Source organism: Bolinopsis microptera, chromosome 10, assembly GCF_026151205.1.
Source record: "Bolinopsis microptera isolate Bmic1 chromosome 10, MBARI_Bmic_1.0, whole genome shotgun sequence".
Lineage (NCBI taxonomy): Eukaryota > Metazoa > Ctenophora > Tentaculata > Lobata > Bolinopsidae > Bolinopsis > Bolinopsis microptera.
In genome coordinates, this window is record NC_087081.1 from 10,943,688 (window position 1) to 10,967,855 (window position 24,168).

General features: G+C 36.1%; 1 protein-coding gene across 1 annotated transcript in view; it reads right to left on the reverse strand.

Moving 5' to 3' along the window:
* LOC134821988 (titin-like) overlaps window positions 1-23,560 on the reverse strand; it is a 29,282-nt gene extending 5,722 nt beyond the window's left edge. The window contains exons 1-32 of the mRNA XM_063832820.1: window positions 23,492-23,560; window positions 23,088-23,125; window positions 22,667-22,972; window positions 22,011-22,433; window positions 21,470-21,787; window positions 20,980-21,297; window positions 20,449-20,781; window positions 20,002-20,292; window positions 19,438-19,836; window positions 19,181-19,300; window positions 18,880-19,009; window positions 18,547-18,672; window positions 18,325-18,407; window positions 17,697-18,137; window positions 14,524-14,862; window positions 14,235-14,336; window positions 13,907-14,089; window positions 13,425-13,730; window positions 13,050-13,142; window positions 12,827-12,912; window positions 12,509-12,644; window positions 11,983-12,081; window positions 11,751-11,796; window positions 9,771-9,825; window positions 9,490-9,579; window positions 9,212-9,283; window positions 7,510-7,575; window positions 4,472-4,567; window positions 1,822-1,845; window positions 1,669-1,710; window positions 1,355-1,444; window positions 419-493 (exon numbers count right to left, since the gene is read on the reverse strand). Coding sequence (XP_063688890.1) covers window positions 419-493; window positions 1,355-1,444; window positions 1,669-1,710; window positions 1,822-1,845; window positions 4,472-4,567; window positions 7,510-7,575; window positions 9,212-9,283; window positions 9,490-9,579; window positions 9,771-9,825; window positions 11,751-11,796; window positions 11,983-12,081; window positions 12,509-12,644; window positions 12,827-12,912; window positions 13,050-13,142; window positions 13,425-13,730; window positions 13,907-14,089; window positions 14,235-14,336; window positions 14,524-14,862; window positions 17,697-18,137; window positions 18,325-18,407; window positions 18,547-18,672; window positions 18,880-19,009; window positions 19,181-19,300; window positions 19,438-19,836; window positions 20,002-20,292; window positions 20,449-20,781; window positions 20,980-21,297; window positions 21,470-21,787; window positions 22,011-22,433; window positions 22,667-22,972; window positions 23,088-23,125; window positions 23,492-23,511 — 5,346 coding nt within the window. The 5' untranslated portion in view covers window positions 23,512-23,560. The remainder of the gene's footprint in view (window positions 1-418; window positions 494-1,354; window positions 1,445-1,668; window positions 1,711-1,821; window positions 1,846-4,471; window positions 4,568-7,509; window positions 7,576-9,211; window positions 9,284-9,489; window positions 9,580-9,770; window positions 9,826-11,750; window positions 11,797-11,982; window positions 12,082-12,508; window positions 12,645-12,826; window positions 12,913-13,049; window positions 13,143-13,424; window positions 13,731-13,906; window positions 14,090-14,234; window positions 14,337-14,523; window positions 14,863-17,696; window positions 18,138-18,324; window positions 18,408-18,546; window positions 18,673-18,879; window positions 19,010-19,180; window positions 19,301-19,437; window positions 19,837-20,001; window positions 20,293-20,448; window positions 20,782-20,979; window positions 21,298-21,469; window positions 21,788-22,010; window positions 22,434-22,666; window positions 22,973-23,087; window positions 23,126-23,491) is intronic.
* Between the last annotated feature and the right edge of the window lie 608 nt (window positions 23,561-24,168).

Sequence of the window (24,168 nt, forward strand, 5' to 3'; positions counted from 1 at the left end):
GTGAAAATCAAAGAGTTCACTGTATGGAAATGTGGGCACTTAGGTTAACCGCTGTCACGTGCCAGAACCCTTGTCACGTGTTAGAACCCTTGTCCCGTGCCAGAACCCTTGTCACGTGCCAGAACCCTTGTCACGTGCCAGAACCCTTGTCACGTGCCAGAACCCTTGTCCCGTGCCAGAACCCTTGTCACGTGCCAGAACCCTTGTCACGTGCCAGAACCCTTGTCACGTGCCAGAACCCTTGTCACGTGCCAGAACCCTTGTCACGTGCCAGAACCCTTGTCACGTGCCAGAACCCTTGTCACGTGCCAGAACCCTTGTCACGTGCCAGAACCCTTGTCACGTGCCAGAACCCTTGTCACGTGCCAGAACCCTTGTCACGTGCCAGAACCGGTGTATCCTAATCCTGAAATGTTACCTGTCTGTCAGCCATGTTGTATGGGGTCTGAGGAGGTGCTACCGTTACATCAGCATACTCAGATGGTATCGGCCGCTGAAGGGGGAAGCGTTAACGGGCAATGGGCATTAAAACTTTGTAGTTACCGTGAAAATGGATAAAACTTTAAATGCCGTTAGAACATTTGAATTGTACAGAGATCACATCGGGGGGAACTTCAACATATTTTTAGTTAAATCTTGTTGCAAATGGAATTATTTTCCATAATATGAAGATTTATCTTCACCATGGTCTGTTATGGGGTAGAATGAAGAATGCTTGACTACTCGGCCACTTGATGTATTTCTCGTGTTTGTTGTATTTATTTTTTCCTTTTCACCCTTTTGAAAAAAGGCAATAGTGAAAGGTTACGAATGGAGGTTTTTGCAGAAAAACGTGGATTTTGGAGATTGCAGTAGGTGGGTCTGAGTCGTATGTCGTGTTCCTTGCTTCCGTTCGTTACCAAGCAACGAAAAAGTTGCGCGCGCGCGAGGATTGCTTGCGGAGATGTGATGTATAGATAGCCTGTGATCTATGAATGCGCGGCGCGACTGTGTTTTAATGTATATGATGCATGTAATGTATAATATTACTATTAGGTAATACGCCCAATTTGTACGTGGCACGCGTAGTGTATTGATGTGTACATGAGTATAGTTTACCTTTGCTGATAATTTCTTGAATTACAGATATACAAGTTAAGTTCTACGGCATTTGAACTGAATTTTTTCCCGTATTTGATGCATAATTTATCAATATTATTTTCATGAAGATTGAAGTGAGCTGATTGGAGCTTATACTTGGAGCTGATTGGAGCTTATACTTAAATTTATAGTAAATGTGAAATGGAAATCTAGCGTCCGCCAAAACGAAACAACGGGCGCAATTCTTGTTATAATAATAATAATGGTCTGTTACCTGGATGAGAGAAGAGTTTCCGTATATCGGGACTTCAGGAGGAAGATCAGGTAACGTAACATCCGCATAATTTGATGGTTTCATTTTCGACTGAAGGACAGGGAGCTATTTTTTACATATTATAACATTAGTAAAGTTTGGAATCTTAGAATAACATCATGTAAGTTATATTATGCTAGCTTAAATATTTGTTCGTGTAACTGATCTGAAGTGACATTAGATGTGCCGATGTGGTGACTTTTGGTTTAATACGAAGTGAAAGATCAGCTACAAGCTGTTAAATACGAAGAAAAAGATCAGCTACAAGCTGTTACCTTCAGTGTTTGTGGATTGACGGTAGCATATGTGGGGTCAGGCTGAAAGTAAAATAAGTGATGAAACAAAACACTAAGTTTTACTTATTTAACTTTTCTAGAAAAATCACAATCCTATGACTTATCTAAGAATTTAGACTGGATCCTACATACCTGACCACCATGACTCGTTTCTCCCTGAAAATGTTGTAAATATTGGAGGGACTCAAACTTAATATTAATTTTTTTTAATGAGCTTCAGTATAGTAGAGAAAGATTCATATAAACAATCCTTAGAAAACTCTTTGTGTCGGTAAATAGATTTTTTCATACGGATCTGTTTGTACTAGTAAGTGTAAAGTACTTGTAGCTTTATCATCAGAATGCCCGCTCACCACAGCAAAATCATTGATAAGGTAATTTTCCAGTCATGGATTCGCATCAATCTAAAAAAAAATGAGTGTAATTTTTGTAGAGTACCAATTATCATGGATGACGAAACAAAATGTTTGCACTAAGTAATTTTGTATCAAATTTCATGGGACCAGAAAACCAGCATTACTGTAATTCAAACCCTTGTCATGGTTTTCAAAAATGGGTAGTATTTTGGTTACGATAATAAGAATGTATTAAGAATATGATAGGATAAGACCTTCTTAACTAATGTTACGGAGTAAATTATTTATGGTTGCCAAGTTTGATTCCTTACATCATCATTTCCAAAAGTAGAAAGCCATATATTTCACATTCTGTAACTTTCGGTGTTCTTCTGAGATATTTTCATTATTTTCCTCATCGAATCAAGAGCTACAGTGTGTAGTATGTCACGAATTATTAATAGTCGTACAGCATGGATAAATAATTGTCGCGTGGCTTTCAAAACTCGAAATTCTTATTCGGAATATCAGGTATGACAAATAATATCGGTTGGGGTTTGGATATTTTAATTAGAGTTGGATGATTACATTATGAAATAAAAGGATTAATAAGGAACCTTAAAATATTACATTAACATTTTACATTCAATCCAATCCTCAGATCTGCAAAGTGATCAGCTGATAAGTGAAAGTGACTGACAAGTTCCCTGGTAATCTACAAGTGTGATCCAACAAGAACGTGTCATGTTTGATGGACCTGGTATATCCGTAGAGATCTAAAGATTTGATTGATAAATGACGATCCGTTCAAATGAGTTCACAAGTTTTTAGTTCTGCTCCTGATTCCTGATGGCCTGAAGCACTTAGATACTCAGAACGATGAATCTGATTAGTTTACTAATACCTAGATTGATTGGATGGTTCAAGTCACGTGATATAATTTCAAATTTTCACTGGCTGGAGAGGCGTGTTTGAATGGAAGAGCTCATTGAAAGTGCATGATAAATACACAAAGTTAAATGACCTGACCATGTCATGTGATGTGTAAAGTAGGTGGCCACTAAGTGAGAGGAGAGATATAATAAAGTTTTAATCTAAAACTCACCCCTTACCTCCTAAAACTCACCCCTTACCTCCTAAAATCACCCCTTACCTCCTAAAACTCACCCCTTACCTCCTAAAACTCACCCCTTACCTCCTAAAATCACCCCTTACCTCCTAAAACTCACCCCTTACCTCCTAAAATCACCCCTTACCTCCTAAAATCACCCCTTACCTCCTAAAATCACCCCTTACCTCCTAAAACTCACCCCTTACCTCCTAAAACTCACCCCTTACCTCCTAAAATCACCCCTTTCCTCCTAAAACTCACCCCTTACCTCCTAAAACTCACCCCTTACCTCCTAAAATCACCCCTTACCTCCTAAAATCACCCCTTACCTCCTAAAACTCACCCCTTACCTCCTAAAACTCACCCCTTACCTCCTAAAACTCACCCCTTACCTCCTAAAACTCACCCTTACCTCCTAAAACTCATCCCTTACCTCCTAAAACTCACCCCTTACCTCCTAAAACTCACCCCTTACCTCCTTAAACTCACCCCTTACCTCCTAATAAGGATCGTTAATCTAAGAACTTAAAGAAATGTCAAGGGAGCTATCGGATGGTCAATAGACAGTGGTATGGGTAATAACCTGTCATCTGTGATATTTGACATATTGTAGTAGTCGTTAAATACCACGCAAAATTGGAGGGAGTTTTAGCAAATTATAGTTGGATGAATTTCGATTAAACGACACCATTAAGGTTCTTAAAGTTTCTTAAAATAGGATAAATACATTATAATATGGATTATTGCGTGCAAGTTAGCGGGACACGAGTCAAGATTGGATTAATAACTTATAAAAGGAACATTAAAGACGGGGGCAGAAAGAAATTATAAAATTAAAACCTGTCATATTAACCAGATCTCTTGTAAACAGTTAAGTTGTAATGTGTAATGTTGGCAGAATGCCACTGTAATGATGGCAAAGCGCCACATGATGACGTCACTGCGATCACATTCCATGAGTATTAATAGTACTAATACGAATGACCAGTTATAACTGCCCACTAGAATTTATCAACAGAATCCAAAAAATATATAAAAACATACTATTTTGTTAATTTAATTTTTGTTCTGCCTGTGAGAGGCAAGATTTTGTTCGCAAAAAGCTTCTAATTCGGGGCTTTTGCCCCCTCTACTACTCATGCGAGAAAACGGAATAGCATTGTGAAAATGGTAAAATCTACCAAACTGAAACAAATTCAGAACTTGAAGGCCAGGGCTATACATTTTATTTTTTTATATCGGGAGATAACAACGAACAATAAATCATTGTTAGCTACCCTATGTTAACCTTATATTAATACTGATAATACATTTCGAGAAGGAACAAGTAACTCACCATTTCAATGTCATCAGTAGCAGGTTTGTTGGGGGGCATACCAAAGGTTTTAGGCTTGTTGGACATCGGCTTATACTTGCTGATAACTCCTCGTTTCTGAAATAGTTCAGGCTCATAATAAATGACATAAAGGTCTAGAAAATGGCGGCTTAAATATTAGTATTGTGAACCAAATACAGTGCAAATAGAGTGATTATAATTTCCACATCCATATTTCTAACCTAGTACAATAAGTCATGCTATGAAAATAATATTATAATGCCGTTATTTAAACTACAGTCCCTACTCTCAAAATGACAGTTATTGGTACACTGAGATGGATGTGAATTGTGAAGTATATTATATTGGAGGTATATTAAATATTGGAAGAACTGCTATATTAACCTACAAAAAAGCCCTTACAGAAATGTACTGATGACACGTGACTCAATGCACGTTGTACTGAGCGAGTGAAAATTGTAAAATGGAAGTTGAGTACATTTATTAGAGTAAACTACTTGCAGGCAGTATAGTAGTGTATTGCCCTTTATGTGCAATCTTTATCTTCTGATGACTTTAGCGGAGCCTGCAGATCTAATTGTTCAGTAAAACCCGCGTTTACTGGGAATGGGCTTCAGGGAGGATGGTGGGGTATCAGTTATCAGGGGTCTCATTTTACACTGAACACATTTTACACATTTTACACCGAACACATTTTACACTGAACACATTTTACACTGAACACCAGTAAATAACAAATATATTGTGTGGGAACTTCGTGGTAAGATACGAGGTAAATTATAGATAGCATGTGATAATACAAGTTATGTAGTTGATAGTGTTATTAATAATCCGGTTATCAAGATAAGAATTCATTTAAATTCCTTCCTGATAACAATTCCATACGACGTTAACTGTCTCATCGGTTGCTCGATAACATCTGAAGAAAATAACGACCGTTACGATCTTTACTTATCAGCTGTCATCTCAGGATGTGACGTAACAGTAAGCTGTAAATATTTGTTACGAAGGTTTTTACTGTGATGTCTAAGCTCTCATTTTATGATATCATTACAGCGTTCAATAATATTTTATAATCAAAGGGGTGGTTCATAGACAGCTTTTCCAAAACTTCGAGACTAGAACTTGTTATGATGATATCTTCTACAGTTAACTATTCGTCACATGGAAAATATGCTTAAAGAACATTTATTTTACCAAATAACTTAATATTTACGGTGTGTTTTCTTATTTATATAATAGCACCACGGCATATGAGCTGATTTACACTATGAGTGACAAAAGCGAAAGTATTGAACACTGTACTAGGAAGTAGAAAAGTCGTATTGGGGGCTACCCTCGTCCCTCATAAATAACCATAAATAGCTATACCTATTTTGAAATCGAAGGGGGTAATTAACTAATATGTATTAATGGGGCTGCCCAATGCCCCCCAATACGTGATAAGTATGATACTGTCTTGTATTGAGGAGAAAACGGGTCTCAACAGCTCGAAATCATAAATCTGTCCGAACGTGCTGTTGTCTTGGAAAACCTAAATACTTAAATGTTGAGCTTGAGGCGACATTAGAAACACTCTCAGGGACTATAATGGTATTTCTTACCCTATTTATTTAAGTCACGCATAGTATGTAGCACATATTATTCGGGAACATGAATATAATGTTGTCAGTAAAATTGTTGACCTTACACTATAAATATACTTTTCCTTTATCCTATCTACATTCTACGTTACTACGAGAATTGTTGAACACTTAATTATTAGCCACGCAGTAGTGACTGCTATTTAGGTAGGATATTATTGTTACCAGCTCTACATACACGTTCAGTACACTTACACAAACAATACACAACCTACTATACAGTAAGGTGGTACTACCACGAAGTGGGTATAGACGTAAACATGGTAATTGGCTTGAACGAATACCTTAAACTAGATTATATGAAGTTATGTTTAGTACAGAAGTACTAGAGAATTAATACTAATCGTAATTGTGAATTTCGTTTACTATTTATTTCCACCATGTTTTTCAATGTCTTCTTATTGGATAAACTAATTCCATAGACTAATATCATTGATTCTGATTTGGCCTAGTAAACAGAGACGTTTCCCATAAAAGTAAACTTGAGATTTATCTCGCGAATCCGTAGCAGAGGTGAGTACAACAAATCTTACAATCAGTGTATCAGCCAAATTAGGTGATTGTATAATAGTACAGTAGGAAATATAAATTTTGTGGTCGAAACATTACTTTCTACATTTCCCAAAACATCTCACTGTATCCCATCACACAGGACCATGCTCAGAAACACCAGAAGGAACAAGATAGCACAAAGCATCACCGAGACTGAGTAGCTCTGGATGTTTGGTCTGAGTAGCCAGACTGAAGGTATTTACCGGGTGACTATCGGCTCTGTTAGAAACATCCAGAACAAGACTTTGAGTAGATTATACGGAAGAGGGATAAGGTTTTGGAGTGGTATTTTTCATTGTTACAGGGAGAATATACATCCTTATTAGCTTAACAGATAAATGTATTGTCGAGGTTGTGATAGTTTAGGGTACTAAGCGAGTTGGTAATACATCTACCCATAAGCTGAGTTGAATGGTGATAACTTAATCTTGGGATATGAGTGTGAAATCAGCATCTAGACATCATACCACATCTGTGTGTACCACTGGTCAGAAGAATGTAAAACTTAACGGATCTTATCAAAAAATGTGTAACATCACTATTTTGCTATTCTTTGTTAATTAAGCTAATTGTTGGCTGTTTTAAAGCTAACTAATCAGTGAATTGCTAGATAGACTAGAAAGAAGTCCTTTTCTTTCTACAAGGATGTTGGTTAAAGTCTCAGTTACTATCCAACTTATAACTTAACTACTAATAACTTAATAACTTACTCTCTAGATATACATTTTGACGTTAAACATAATTTACGATATTAACTGTCGTATAGTTTTGTGTGTCAGAAAAAACAAAATAGAAATATGTGTGACAATGATTTAAGCAGAAAACTAAGTTGGTATTTCTAACCGCTTTCCCAGGAGCAGGACGGTTAAGGGCCGCGTATGTTTCGTTAGATCCTTGTCTTCTGAGTCCCTGTAGAACGAATTACGTATGAAATCATTTATTTATTCATTATTTATAAAGCTACCATTTAAATTTGGTCACAAATTAAGAAAAAAACTAAAGAAGTTAATGTAAGGATTTTCACCATCTGCAAACAGCGGTAATTAACTAACAATCCAGTCATTTTAAGCATTCCAAGTACGGTGTAACATTTACTTAGCATGATGAGCATGAGGTATCGCCCAGTAAACTTCTAACCTAATAATCCACACAACATGAGATTTAGGTTCTAGGACACCCTTTGGCCTTTGTAACATGAGAGGTGCAGATGTATTAGATTAGGCTGATTGAAGTTGTGTAGGTATCGTAAGAAAGTCAAAACTCGAAAGTCAGAATGTTAACACATTCTCATATTATTTGTTATCAAGTAGTAGATTGTTTACCAAATTTAGAGAACTGAACTTAAACCTTATAAGCTTATACGTTGAAGGCAAGTGTAACAAATACAGAAATTACTCCTGCATCGTGATCGGTGGTCGACCGGGGGCAGGATTCTGACCGGGGCCGGGGAGCCCCAATATAGCCGGGGCCCAGTGGCGTAACGGAGGGCCCTGCTGACCCCGCTGTGCAGGGGGGCGCCGTCTTAGGGGGGGCGCCAAATCGCCAACAGGCAACGTTACGCCACTGCCGGGGCCGGGGCTGACCACTGAGAATTGGCCGGGGCCGGGAAATCTTCCATTTTGCCGGGGCCGGGGCCGGGGTAGTTTACCAAACTGAAGTCAGAACTTGAAACATGAATTTGATAATAATTAAGGCTGGTGTGATGCAATCGGGAAGGATTAAACTCAAGGCGCGGCTTCGTGCTGTGAACCAACTCAGGATAATCCTCATTATCCTGAGATTCATACTTTATTTCTAATCCTCAACTCGGAACTGAGGATAACCCTCAGCTGCTACTTTATCTGGACCTCGGGATTTAAAAGTAATCCCACATCCAAATATGGCTCGGTTCACAAAAATTTACCATAAATGTTAGGCTCTGTAGTTTACGTTGAGCCGTAGTTTTAGCTGCAGTGCAGTATTTTTACTTTCTAGATTCTACGTATGTTTTATCGCAAATTTCTCGGAGACGATTAATTGAAAAGTCTGATCATATTGAGGAAGAACCACGGTTTTTATGTTACTAGCCGTAGTCTAATTTAAGCCGTATGTTGTATTTTCTATATTTAAACGTACTCAACGTAGACAATACATTTTTCAACTTTGAAATCTCATAATTACCATTAAAAATGTGCCAAAATCATTCATGAAATCCCCGGCTGTGCCCCCGGCAAATGCATGGTTTTTGGCCGGGGCCGGGGTTAAATTTATTGGCCGGGGCCGGGGTTTACCCTCGGCGATTTGCCAAATTTTGGCCGAGGCCGGGAAGGGCCGGGGGTTGTGATTTTGGCCGGGGCCCCGGTAGACCACTGATCGTGATGCATTTCATTTGCCAAAAATCATTCTAGCATAATATGAAATTTAAATAAAAGAAGGAGGCATTATCTAAAACGATCCTTTGACCTAGTATTTTTTAACATTCTCACTAAATTATTAATACTAATAATTCAGTGAGAATTATGAGTATTATTCACTGAATTATTATTCTGTAAGTTCTAAAACTTACCAACATCCCGTTAGAGGTAGTATCCAGGGTAGCGTAAGCATCCTCTCCGGTGGGATGTATATTTGCAGTGCCCTGAAAGGAGTTCGGTTAATCAATATAAGAATCAGATCTCATTGATGATTTATTTAACTACTTGTATTTCGATTTTTGAAGTTTTTAGCATAAGTTATAATCACACATGTCTTCGAAAAATATCAGTAATTTGTATCGACTCTAATAAAAAAGTGTGGGGTTTCTTCCTTTTTCTGATAAAAAATTAAATCTAAGCGGGTAAGTACCGGTTTTAACTGGCCAATACAAGCGTAGCCCTCTTCATCTGTTTCACCAGCTGGTCGGTTCAGATGAGAATACCCTCCTGTTGCACCAACCTGACAGTGGAGGTGGTAAAATCTCTACTTTATCATATTATTTCATATTTACCATAATATTATTATTATCTTACTATGAAATAGTTGTTATAAAGGATTTAAAGGAAAAAAAGTATCAAGTTGATATCATACATGCTCGACTATGTATATTATATCAGGATCACATTAAAATGTCACATGTTAATCAGCACCTGGTTGTTGTCCCCGACTGTAGCGTAGGTAGGGTCAGCAACAAAGGTTGGATTCCTGAGAGTTTGGGGTTAAACAGATGCTTGTATATGTCTATAAGTTTGATATATTGGGCCAATTTTTCATTTTCGTTTATCTAGTCATCTTATGATATTATGATGTTACAGGTATATAATATAGGTTTAAGATATCAGAGTATCAGCTCTGGATGGGACTTTCAACTTGGCCATCATCAAGCCTTGATGACCAAGGCGCAAAGTCCGTCCTTTAAACGAGCATTTGGTATTTTTTATAAAGCCGAAGAGTATAAAAAGACTCGAATCTCGATCAGATGGGGGAAAATCAGTGATCCAGCCATGACCCACGCGAATATTTAGTTCATCGCGTCGGTAGAAAACTAAAAGGATAAGGTAAAAACAAAGGTTGAAGACATCGCTTTAATTACACTTTTGAAGCTCTTAACTGCCAATTAGTAAAGATGACCAGCTATTAGAACATAAAATAATCATCGAATCATGAAAAGTGCCGAATCATACGTATATTATTATATACCCAATATGCTCCTACTGCCTACAGTCTACACATCTTATCTACGCCGGACTGTGAACCCCAAAGTAAGATAAAAAACCGGATATATAGAAAGAGATCAGTTCAGGGAGATCTATTCCAACGACTACACCTACCTTGATCCGTGAGGTACATGTCTTGGTTGATCGTTATGAGATCTAGAGTGCGCACATTTTAATCGACCAATCACAATTACATGAATTTCGAGTACCGATCTTGATTATAAGTTTGAATTATGACGTACACAAAAGCACAAACGCCGGACACAGAACGTCAAAAAGGACGTGATATTTTTCTCGTGGACCTTTTAACTAAACATTGTTCTATCCTTGGAGCTTTATCTTCATTTAAAAAAATGCTTTTGTAATGAATGATATTGTTTACTGTATAAAAATTCAGACAGGTCTTCAGAAACTGAGAGTTTGTGGCAAGCAGGCAATTAGCCTGAACTAAAGACAAAGTTGTTGAATAACGATGGAGAGGTGGATTCTTAAATTCTGCGAAGCTTATCACTTGAATAACATATGATTCGAACAGATAAAGATGTATTTGGGCCAATATATATTGTTATATTATATAGTAATTAACATAAAATACAGGGTGGGCCAAAAGTCAGTACCCATACGTTGGACTTTATAGCTCAGTCACTGAGTGCCCAATTTAAATACTTCCTTCTGGTATGACTTAGTACCACCACTGGTTCGAGGAATTTGTCAACTCGAAAAATATTCGCGTTCATTTTTTTCAAATGGAAGTTCATTTTCACATTTATTTGATAGTTTGGATAGTCGGATCAAGCTAAATGTTATTGAATTGTGTTTGGTCATTCGAATTACGTTTGTCCTGAAAGAATTAGAACTGTAGCTTCTCAGATGACTGAGATATGAAGCATAACGAGTTTATTCATTACGTGTGATCAGGTGATTGGTTTACCTAATCACGAGATAAGGTTACCCCGTTAACTACCCCGTTAAACATTATGGGAATTGTTAAGGGTGCTCAATTAAGGTGTCGTGTCACGGTGTCACATAATCACCCAGTCAATTTTGTTAACGAGATACAGAAAATGCTTGATAACTTCGTCATTTCTAATCCGTTTTGCCTCATGTTTTCAGATCATATGCAACATTTGGTAATCTACCGTCTCTGAAAACATTAGGCGTTCAGCATGTTCAGAGAAAACAATATAGGTGTTTTAATATTGAATGGGCGTGGTCTAAAATATTCGAATTTTCAAATTTTGACGACGGAATCCTCGAACCAGTAAGTACAGTATGCCATCTGCAAAGCAACAGCTCTCAAATATAAAACACGGCGGAGCTATTAAGGCCAACGTATGGGTACTGACTTTTGGCCCACCCTGTACATTGTGTGTAGTGAGATAAACACAGTTAATAATTAATACGTCTACTCACGGGAATTCAGCTCCATTCTTTGGAGTATAGGATTTGTCTTTATTAACTAAAAAACACAGTCATGTTAACATTCAGATTTAAATAATTAAGTAGGTAAGGTAAAGTTTTCATTAAACAATTTTAAATAATAGGTATAGTAGTTGATTCACTAAAACTCAAAACTCATACGACATTTCTTGTCAACCTACCAACACTTAGTGCTATTTTACAAAATATTCATTACTGAACTCACCTTTGATTCTTCTGAGAATAAAGAAGACTACCACTGCGATGAGGACAATGAAGACAACTCCGCCTCCAATACCCCCTCCTAGTATAACTGGCAGGGGATCTGCAAAATATACAGTTTACTGTAACAAAATATGATATAATACAAAATAAAAGTGGTCCGGTATATTATTCGTCCAAATAAGCGGAACCTTTTCAGTTACACGTTTTTTATTGCTTTTATATGGACAGTACTAACATAATAGGTATAGTTGGCTCAAACTTTCATTTGACTGCCTGAATGTATCTAGCAATCGATGGCAAATCGATGACAAAAAATAAGCCAAAAGCGCCGAAGAAAATCATGGGTTCTTAAACGTTAAAACTGGTAGAATAAACAAATACCAAACTGACAGAAAGTCTTAAATCAGCACACACCTCTTTCCTCATATCAGTGGAAAATGACGAACACTACTATTACCAATCATTACCATATAATACATCATATAAAATAATAAATCATCGAATAGAAGCATGCATGATGAACTTACTTTCACACCCAGTAATACTAGGACCAACTATTTGCGTAGACTCTTTCAATACTTCTGATGAAGTCGTAGTTTTGACGTTACAGGAGAAATTCAATTTAAGATAGTCGCATGTTGTTGTGACACTGAACACAAACTTCTGAAATAAATGGTGATTAATGATAATATGACAATTTAATCATTCACTAACAATAATAGACAGATCAGAACTGGGAGACCAGCCAGGTTTTGTTAGTTCCTTCATGTCATGACCAACCTGAAGAAATAAATTGCAAGATTCAAGGATTAACATTTAAAAACTAAAACTTATGAAAAGCTAACCGTAGAAGTTATAGTTGGACGTTCAGTGGTTTCTAACATACTGTCTTGTCCTTCAGAGGTTAGACTTGCTGACGGTGCGGGAAATCCTAAAACATGTGATGATGAGCAGTATGTTCAAATTTTGAAGCATCAGAAGACATGACTCTTGATTTCAACAAAAGATTATTTTTACTTTATGTGCATGAATCATAAAATATGATAATACATATCAACTTATAAATACCTTGGACAAAACAAGTGATAAATATCTGAGAACCCGTCTCAATGAATTCCGCGTCATTGTAATTGACTTTTGGTGGTTCTAAGAATTCCCGGTCTGTAAAATTGGATTTAGTATGGTAACTTAAACATCTCAATAGTGAAATATACAACCTTAAAGCAGCAAAATATTTGATAACTAAACTTGAAAAAAGCTGAAATTGGCATGATAGATATTTTCTTGAGATGTTATCGGCAGTGCAATTTTCAAATACTTCTTATTTCTTACAAGTTTTAAAAAAATAATGAACTGAACGACGACAGACACTTAATACTTATTACTTTAATAAAGAAACCCATGTCTCAAAAATTATGAAATGAAAATTCTTTAAAAACTCACTATTTATGAAAACATTTACTGCCTTTGATATATTTTCACCGTCATGATCTGCGACATTACAGTTAAAGGTTCCATTGTATTCTGCCACAAGTTTCGTCAAAGTGAGCTTAGAAATCAGTGTGAAGTTATCTTCAGTTCCATCAACAGTTTTTACATATTCATTAAAATCAAAATCTTTACTATGTGTCCAGGTGACAGAGGACTTATCGACCAAGGGCTTTCCAACAATGATGCAATCTATTTCGATAACCCCATTAGTAAGTACTGATATTGTCTCTTTCGAGACATTCACCTGTGTTTGTCTCACTGAAATAGTAAATGTAGCGTCGTATACAATTAGGATCCTGTACTGCAGATTTTCAAAATGAGATAAATATTATGAATTTTAATGTAATTATGATGTTTTTATTGTTAATGATTTAAACACAATATAAAACTTATCATAGCCTACAATTTTAAATAGTGGAAAGTAAATGTCATACCGGTTGTTAATTTGACCCCTGACTCGTTCTCTATCTGACCACTCCGGCCTTCATTGTATCCCTTACACATATAGTCACCGTCCGAGTCGTACTCAGGTGTAAAATTATGTGTACAAGTTAGTACATGTTCACCAGAACATGTGAGGGATTCCACTGATCCATCTTTTTTCCATGTTTTGGTTCCTGCTAATTCAAATTAGAGTTCCATCAAATGATAATTCAAAAATATGACAACATTTTATAATTATCATGACTAATCAAGTATTCAAGCAATTAAAAGTGGATACCGGTGATAATAACGCCAGTTTGGTAATAAAGAAACACTCACCTAGATTAGGCAGGATAAGATCAACCTGGTGGGGTGACAGCCCACCTTCAACTTTACAGGTGATGATTTTATCCTCGTGGTAAGTAATAGTTTCTTCTGAACCTTGTTTTGTTGATTGTGTGAAGTTATCACCATTCATTAATGTCATAGCAGAGTTTGAAACAATTTGAAAGAGCAATTATAATCATATGAAATTCTTATCATTCGAAGATTCATCCTTTGGGATTGAGACCACGCAAAATGAACTTAACTTACATATTAGAGAATAAAAGTAATAATATCAACTAACTGGGTGTGATTGTAGCCACGACATCTTTGTACACTGTGACAGAAAATTCCATAGTATCAGTCATTACACCATTGTTCATTGCTCTGTTTTCGGCAGTAACCGTAAAAGTCCCATCATAGGCCCAATTTACATCTTTTGCTCCGATCGTTTTTGTGCACGTCAGTGTATTGGTCCCAGTGCACACGTTTGAATCACCTTCCCAATGAAAAATGTTGATAGTTTCAATGTCCAACTTCACCAAGTGTGGTGACCGACCACCATTAAGTTGAAAGTTATAAACCAATGAGGTCCCAAAATCAACTTTGATATTGTCTATCTGATCAATCTTCACGTTTCTGACTGAAAGAAAATAATCATAATAAACTGTTTTCTTCATGTGCTGACTTTTTTTCCTAGCGGTATAAAAACATAATATACTTAAATCAATAGAATCATAATGATGAAGATATTTGAGAATTTTAATTCATAATTCATATATAAGTAAACAAACAAGAAAAATAAATCAAAGATCACAATTATATATACATAAAATACTTTGTTAAATGTTCACGTTCATAAAATGATGATTATGGGGCTCAATAAAAAGTCTCGAAAAATACCAGAATTACTCAAAATCAATCAAAGGATAAAAATTTCCCAAAAACGATCAAAGACATGCAAGCACCTACAACGTACCAATTCAATAATAGCAGACTAGCAGTATCAGTATGCAGATTATAGTTCATTATCAGCTCTACAATATTTATTCCCATTTAAATAGACAATTTGCTTTATAGATTTAAAATAATATCTTTTATAAGTGAATACTATGGTTTCAACTTTAAAACAAATTTCAGAGCCAATCAAACAAGCATTCAGTCAGAAAATTTCATAGATGGATATGAATTTTTTCTTCGTGCCAAAAAGTAGAGGCAGAACAATCTTAATCAACAAATTATCAAATACCCAATCAAAAGGTATGCTGACAAACCCTGACAGTTCACAACACTGATTATAATCGTGGGTGATTTTATAAACTAAACATGTATCAGAATAATCAGACAGACACATCTGTTGTTGACCGGGCTATCTCCTTACCAACGACAGCACTTTTAGAAGATTCGTCTGCCCTTTCCTGATTTTCTAAAGCATTATTCTTCCCAGTACACTTGTAGGAGCCGTTGCTGTCATATGTTATGTTGTTTATTGTATGAACGTACTCAAGGGAACTTTTCCCTTGAATAACTTTGTCGGACTGATCTGTTTTGTCGTGCTGGATGATTTTAGAAGTGATATTAGCGCTATTAGTAAAGTACACCGACAGGAAGAAGGGAGTTCTACCACCTTCAACTTTACATGTTAACTTTAATTCAGTTCCAAAATCAACTTCGTCAGATCCAGCACTAGAAGTTATTGAAGCTTTGACATTTCTTACGATAACAACTGCCACGGTCTTACTCTCAGTGTAAACAGTGGTGGAGTCAGCTGGAATCGTATTGTATCCGGTGCAATTGTAGTCTCCTGAAGCATTACAGCTGTATGTGTATAGGAATATAGAAAAACCTTGAAATAATCAAAAATAAAAACAATTCAAAAGATAAATATAGATATTGTTAACGTATTTTAAACTTGACAAAATCTCCCCGGCAACAGCATAGAACAATAATGTACCGAATCACCCCAATGAGCTATTGGGGATTTATTTCGCATTAATAAAAAAACAGATAAATTCATTTTGTTAAGATTTTACCAGTATTGTCGAAGGTGGTAGACGCTACTTTGTGAACACATTCTATTTCATTGTCTCCGGTGCAAGTAAACGTATTTTGTACACTTCCCCTGGTAATAATTATGAAATAGCCATGAGTTGATCGGGTCACATTAAATTGCTATTAATTCCAATACCGACATCTATCTAAATACAGACTGTAACGTTATAATAAAGGACCGGCAATAGAATATATACGTGGTTCTTATCAAGGACTTGGTATAATACTTACGAAGTATCACGATTCCATATTAATATGGAACCATCTGGAAGATTCATAGTAGCTTTGTGTGGTTGATTGCCACCTTCGATGTTACAGGTAATACGTAGTAAGGAACCATCCCATTCCAACTCACTTTCACTGAAGTAAAATATAATATGAACATGGTTTGAATCTCAAATTCTCATCGTTAAGACAAAGGATCTACCCTATTAATCAAGAGACCAAATAAATAATATTACTTAAGGAAATAAAATATAATTGTTTATATTTGATAATCAATGGGGCCTACCTGGGAGGGGAAAGTTGAGTCAACACAGTTTGCGATATTTGCAAAGTTTGGTTGACTTCTCTGATTACTTCCTTGCTTTCAAGAGCATAATTTTTACTGATGCACGTATATCGACCTCCATTTGTATACCCTAAAAATTATTTTTCAAACGACTTTACAAATTTGGTAATATTATCATGGAATAAAATATTTACTTTTCAACGTTTAACACAAAAAGAAAAAGAAATTTTACGGAACAAAATTAAAGTTTGGTCTTTATTAACAAATTAAATCACATTATATAGATAAGATTCGTAACACTGCAGATTTCACTTTAAAATACACATTATTCAAGCAAAGAAAGATATTTCTAATGTAATAAATCTTGTGATTAAGACCTAATACTCACCGATATTAGTTACACTATGAACACATTCGAATTTGTAGAACGTCAAAGCGGTGCAATCACTATCAGTAGCCTGATTGTCCCAATTTATCACCAAACTTCCATCCTTTTCCAGAGCAATATTATGAGGAGGTCGGTACCCTTCAGCAATGCAGGAGATCGTCAACTGTGAACCTTTGTCCACTATATCAAAATTAGATATCGTACTCGTCACATCTCTAACTGAAAGAGCCATATTTCTATGGAGAAAGTTCTCCAACTCAAGTACCTGTCACCTCAAATAAAATGTTATGATTTTGTAGAAGAGTACCTTATGAAACCAATTAGTTTGTAAGTTTGCCAATAACAAACTAACGCAATAAGGGAATTTTACCTTCAGATACATTTAATTATTGACAAACAGCCGTTTTCTTTAACGACAAACGTTTTCAGTAACTTTGAATTATCATTATTAATAATCTTCATCGTGAATTCTTATTATTTATGATCATCAAAAATAATATTAATTCCAGGATCACACCACACTAACCCACTATGACGTCCACCTCATCTTCAGCGTCTTGTTCTGCCATCAAAGCAGCTTTATTCTTGGACAAACACTTGTAGGTTCCAATATCATCATAACCGGAGTTTGTAACACTGCTAACATACGTCAAGGTATTTCCACCATCATCCACTGTTACAGAGTCTGGAGTCTTTGATGCTGTGGTGTCATATAAAACAAGGTCTTTAGGCGTTGAACTGTCGAAAGGAGTCTGAATTAGCTCAAGATAGAATGGAATCCTGCCACCTTCTGCGACACAAGTTATTTTGAATTCGTTTCCATAATAAACTTCGTTTAAATTCGAAGTTATGGTATCTGTTAGCTGCAACTCCACGTTTTTAACAACAACTAAGGACCCAGTCGCCAAACTACTCCTCTCATTGGTTTCACCAGGGAGTTTATTATAACCGGTGCAACTGTACTGCCCTGCAATCAATATAACCAGTAATTTACCAACCAAATTTACACGTCAAAGATAAACTACATCCATTAATAAGTGGGATTGTATCAGATGACATACCTTCAATAAATATAATTATTACAAACAGTGCTAAATTGATTCGCATCTAATCGAACAGCAAAAATAGTTCTTGAATGTTCAGTTATATCAAACCTTCGTTGGAATAGACTGGACTGGACATCTCATACTTGCAAACTAGATTAAATTCTCCAGTACACGTCAATGAATTTCCTGAACTGAAATTGTGTATTTTTGAAGGGTATTTCAGTCTTTTTAGTATACTTTGAAGCTCTGATATGAAAAATATTCCACTAGTTTAAATTGGATGATTTTATTTCGGATTAGCGGAAGTTAAATCAATATTTTTTCCTTTACCTGCCTCGCTGCCAAGTCATGTCGGTACTACTGTCCGGAATGTTGAGAGTTACTTTGTGAGGTTTATCGCCTCCTTCGACATTACACGTAATAGTGTATGCAGACCCATAGGTTATTTCTGTTTCACTGCAAAAAGTATCAGTCTATCCAGTGCTATTATTTAAAACATCAGTTTTGTCTGGGTTACAGAAAATATTGTTATATTGGCGGCGTATGTCAATATATCTGTTTTGTAGCTTGATAGTTGACTAAAGACTACACATCTAACTCGCACGAGTTAACTTATAAATTAAACGACTAGTATCATGACATTGCAGTTTAATTAGTTTTAACCTCGCAGGAGTAAGGGACACCACAACAGTCTTAGATACAAATATTTGAACAGATTTGAAATCTGTTCGCACTGCATTTCCCGCTACTTTGTTCAATCCAGTGCAAGTGTATGTACCTCCAACAGAGTAATCTGAAGTTATTCATCATGTTTTATCATTTTAAATAGGATTTAATTTTGTTTAACCTTAATGATATATTCAATACTACTGCAACTGATAACAGTTCTTAAATTCTGACGTTGCGTACTTCACACAAAAACGTCTTATCTAGCAATTTATTGTTTCAACGGCGTTTAATGTACCGTTAACAGTGTGTGTATATGTGCACTTCTTGGAATAGTCTCCGTCATCAGTACAGGGGAACACTCCAGTAGAGATCGCAGTACCTTCATGTGCGAGAGTAACACTGTGGGGTTTTCGTCCTGTAAAGTGTAAAACATCAAGGAATAAGTAACATGGTACCAAGCAAATAAATTCCATTTCTAATCTTAAGATTTAGAACAACTGGTGAAGTTTCTTTATTCCATAAAAGTTGTAACTCACACACTCTCATAACTACCTCCAGTTGCTGTACAGGTTATAGTAAAGGCATTCCCAAAAGATGGTTCATCAGTACTGGCTGAGAGGGAGACAGTTACATCAGACACTACGGTCAGAGTTTTGGTGTCATTATCTGTTTGTGTGCCGCCATTGTCATTTTCTCCTTCACAAGTATAGTCGCTTGTGTCAGTTAATTTCAAGGGATTGATAGAGTACTCGTACGAGAGGTGGTACGTTTCTTTGCCTACAGTGGAGTCGCTGCCACCAGTATAAGATTTGACGACCTGAGTCCCCTTTTTGAAGATTAGTTTCGTTGGTAGAGGACTTCCTTCAACTTTGCATGTGAAAGTAACAGAGGATCCTTTTGGAAGTTCAGAATTAGCTGGTGACTGGATTATTGTAGCGTCCACATTTCCCACTGAAAATAATGCCTTTTATTTCTAGTCGAAAAATCAAGGTCTGAACAGATATTACTGAAAAGTGAAAGAGCCTAGTTCCTGCAACGTTATGTGCCGATAATTTAAGGAATTGTGGTTTCTTTGATGAAGAATTATAATAAGGTTAACAAATTATTTTTGCTCACCAATCTCTAGGGTGAGAGAATCAGATGATTTATAATATGGTTGAGCGACACCATTTTCCCCCTTACATGTATACACTCCAGAATTTGTATACAATGCAGAGGAAAACACTTTTATGCAAGTCTTAGTAGTAGTTCCAGAGCACGTCATCGCAATAGTTGAAGCTAAACTGTCGATTGTTTTTGATAATACAGGTTCACGGGGTTCAGGGTATCCTTTAACAACGCAGGTTAGCGTGACTGAATTTCCTTTGTCAGCAGGGTTTTTACTGACTGTAAGTTCTGTTGTACTTTCTGAAATGAACAAGACTATGAGTCAAGTAGGTGAAGAATTAAGGGAATTTAATATTTTCTCAATCTACAAAAAAAGTTGTTGCTTTAAATGATCTTATTTAATTTGAAAAACATAGTTGCTCCTACTAAAGTTGCTACAATCAGAATAACTGTCACCGTATGATAAGGTAGCGTCGTCAAAAGCTGAGTTCACTATAGCTGATGCACTAGCAGTAGTGCTTTTATACCACTTTGTTTCGACAGCGCATTTGTAATCCCCTGCATCTTCCAGTTTGAAGTTATTTACATTAACCACATAGTTTATCTTATCAGTAGAACTGCATGTAACATCCCCACTAGAGCTTGAAGTCAAACAATCAAAACTCAGAGAGTTCGGTCCGCTGATAGTTACAGATTTTATAGGATATCCACCCACAGTACATGTAATTGTAGCTGCAGTATCGCCTTGTACACTAACAGTTGTTGGAGTGAACCCAGCAGAAGGGAAAGCTGCAATGATATTATTAGACGGACGTCGACATTATATGATATTATTAGTCAGCATCAATATGATTATTCTTTAAAAACTTTATAATAGTACAATACATAGATTGTACCGATGTTAGTATCATCAACTATAACATACGACTTATCATCATAATATATCAGAACTGGCATTCTAAAGTTACTTTCTATCATGAAACTTACCAGCAATGACAACGTTTGTCGTCTTCTGATACCACAACATTTTGTTTGGATCATTAGACATCCCGCATTGGTAAACTCCACTTTTATCAGATGTAATACTTGGGCCGAAATCATATATTTCAGTGACTGATAAACCAGTCAATTGATCGGGCATTTTATACACTGCATTTTGAAACACAGTGTTTCCAGAACTAAGGGACCCCTTACATCCTATTTCGAACGGAGTGTGAGACTTCGTGTTATCAAAAGTGTCATACCACATGTAGTCTGGAGGAGACTTTGAGAATGTGAATTTGAGCATCGGGTTAATCTCAGCAACTGAAAAATAATTAGAAAATAACAATGTCATACTTATACCAGTTCATGACCTTATAATAATCTTTCCACTTTTGAAATTTAAAATCGAAACAGACCTCATTATTAGCTATTTTTGAAATTTGATGAAAAGTGAATACATTTGATTCCTTAGTAATTAACTACTTTTACTTACGAGAGCTAGTAAACGTGACATCCTCCGACGAGACATCAGAATTACACTCTGAATCAAGAATCTCACACGTAAAAGTAGCTGTGCCAACAGAGTCGATTGTAACAATATGTTCCCTTGTGTCTGCTATAAGGTTTTTTATGCTGTCTTTCCACTGGTATTGAGCATCGTAGCTACCACCGGACGTCCTACATGCAGCTCCACACATCAGTAACACCTTGTCACCAACATTGGGGTTAAGTTTGAGCTTCCCAGTATCATCTACAGAAAGCACCATGTATCCTGTAATTATATCTAGTGGCTTGACCGGATAATCCTTCTCTGAAAGAATGATTTAACTATAATTTTACAGATCGTTTTAATTTATAACCTTCACTAAGGTCTAATATTGTCAGTGTTCATTGGATGTTCTGGAATAATTGAATTATACAAATTTCACAACTCACTAAACTCCGATTTTATTCTAAGTTTTATTAACTACAATCCTAGGACCCTACATTGTAAATCGAATTGTACATTCGTTTCCATGTAGCACTTCGCCTACCTATAGGAACTGTAAGGACTGTTGACCCTAAGAGAACTTCTTGTTTGTTGACTCTAGACACTGCCTTACACAAATATTTTCCTTTATCACTTGTTCGTACACTAACAATTACCAGATCATACCGATCAACTGTGCTCAGTGTGACTTCATAATCCCCAGCAAATTCAAATTCATAATTGTCAAATTTAGTGGGATTGTAGTAAGTCCACATATTATCATGGTTATCCTCCACTCTACCCGATTCTCCTTCTTTAAACCACTGTACATCGTAAGGTTCTCCATTTGTTATAGATGTATCAAAATCGGTTTCGTTTGCATTACATTGTATTCTGAGCATATAAACCCCTGCTTCAGTTTCTTCATCTGGTGTTGTTACCACCTGGTCTATGTAGCTCTTTCCAGTACTATCGTATTCGATATTGTCTGATAGAAAGGGCTAGTTACGAACAGAAGTTTTACCCTTCCAGGTATTTCGATATAACTCGACATTTATATAAAATACTGATTACATACGATAATGAATCATAAAATTTATTGCCTCATTTTCTATATTAAACCAATTAGCAATGTTCCTAATTTACTTATATTAATGTGGTAATTTAAACTGTTTCAAAAAGAATGCAGACTAACTACTAAGCACTTTCCCATTTACTTACCTGTCAAGGCATATTTGACTGTTGCAACATCACTGAGAATAATATCGTCTCCATAAGTAGCTTTACACTGGAACAAATTATCCTCTCCACTCTCATCAACATCAGCTGCTTGTACTACATACTCTGTTCCTGTAGCTCCACTAATCAGGTCTGTGTTCTCAGGAGGTGTGTTGAAAGCTGTACCTAGCTTGTACCAGGAGTATGATATACCAGTTCTTCTCGTAGTTACACAGGACAAAGTAACAGTTCCACCAGAATTAACAGTTTTTGACACAGGTTGTGATGTGAACTTGAATATATCAGGTCCTGATAATAGAAACATATTACTATTGACTATTGAGTATTGAGATATTGGGTATAATTTGGGATTAGCATTTAATGCAGGTATCGAATTTGATAAAACAATATAAAGACTATTTACCGCATTTTGATCTGATGATAAGAAGACACAGCACGAATCTGAAATAATATTTTTCAGTTTTGAGAAAAAGATATTCGAATATTAACTTCACATTTTTCGGTATTCCATGGTCATGGTTCCAATTGCAGCAAAATCAGTTATATTGTTACATAGACAATTCAAGTTATCTGTGGTTCGATTTGATCTTGTTTATTATTCATCTTTATTTATTGTATTGAACATTTAATTGAGATAATTATGAAGGTGGGACGCTTCTTTAAAAGACTTATTTTCGATAATATGTATTTTTCTCTGAAAAGAATATTCGATACGTCCGTCCAATAAAAATTATAGTAGCACTACAATGTACTATCTTTGAAGTGTGACATACAGAAAGAATGATGAATTGTATAAACTTGACTTACAAAAGCAAGAAGTTGTTCATGTTGACATGGTCGTATCTCCATTGAAGTTAGCTACACCATAGTAACACTATATAATTTAGTTTAAGTGTTATTTTAAAAACATTGTAGTATAATCATTTTGAAATGATTGCAAAATAGTGCTTTTAAAAAATAACTTGTTTCATTAGATAAAGAAAGTTGACATGGCCTCTTACTATATTAGGATCAGCAAATAATTGTACATTTATATTACTTTAGTAGTAAACATCTAACATAGGTAGTATCCAAAAAGCATGATGTGAACTTATCTCGTAAGGTAGTTTAACAAGCTTACCACCGAGTGAAATTCGAGTGCAATTATGTGATTTATGAACCCTGCTTGCGAAAATGTGAACCATGTTTTCGATGATATGAACCCTTCTTGGGCTGTACGGGGGGGGGGGGGGGGGGGGGCCAATGACTACCAATGGAGACTAATGGGGACTAAAAATCATGGGGACTGGAGGTTAACTCGTTGACGTAATTCACCATTTGTCCCCATAAGTCCCCAGAATTTTTGACAGTTATTTATGGTTTCCAAGTTAGTTTAATAACGATACGATCGAGATGTTTTGTCCAAGATAAGAGTAGGATAAACCTGACTTAAAAGTAAAATGATAAGCCCGGTTGTAATGTGTTCTACCACTGTACAAGTCAGT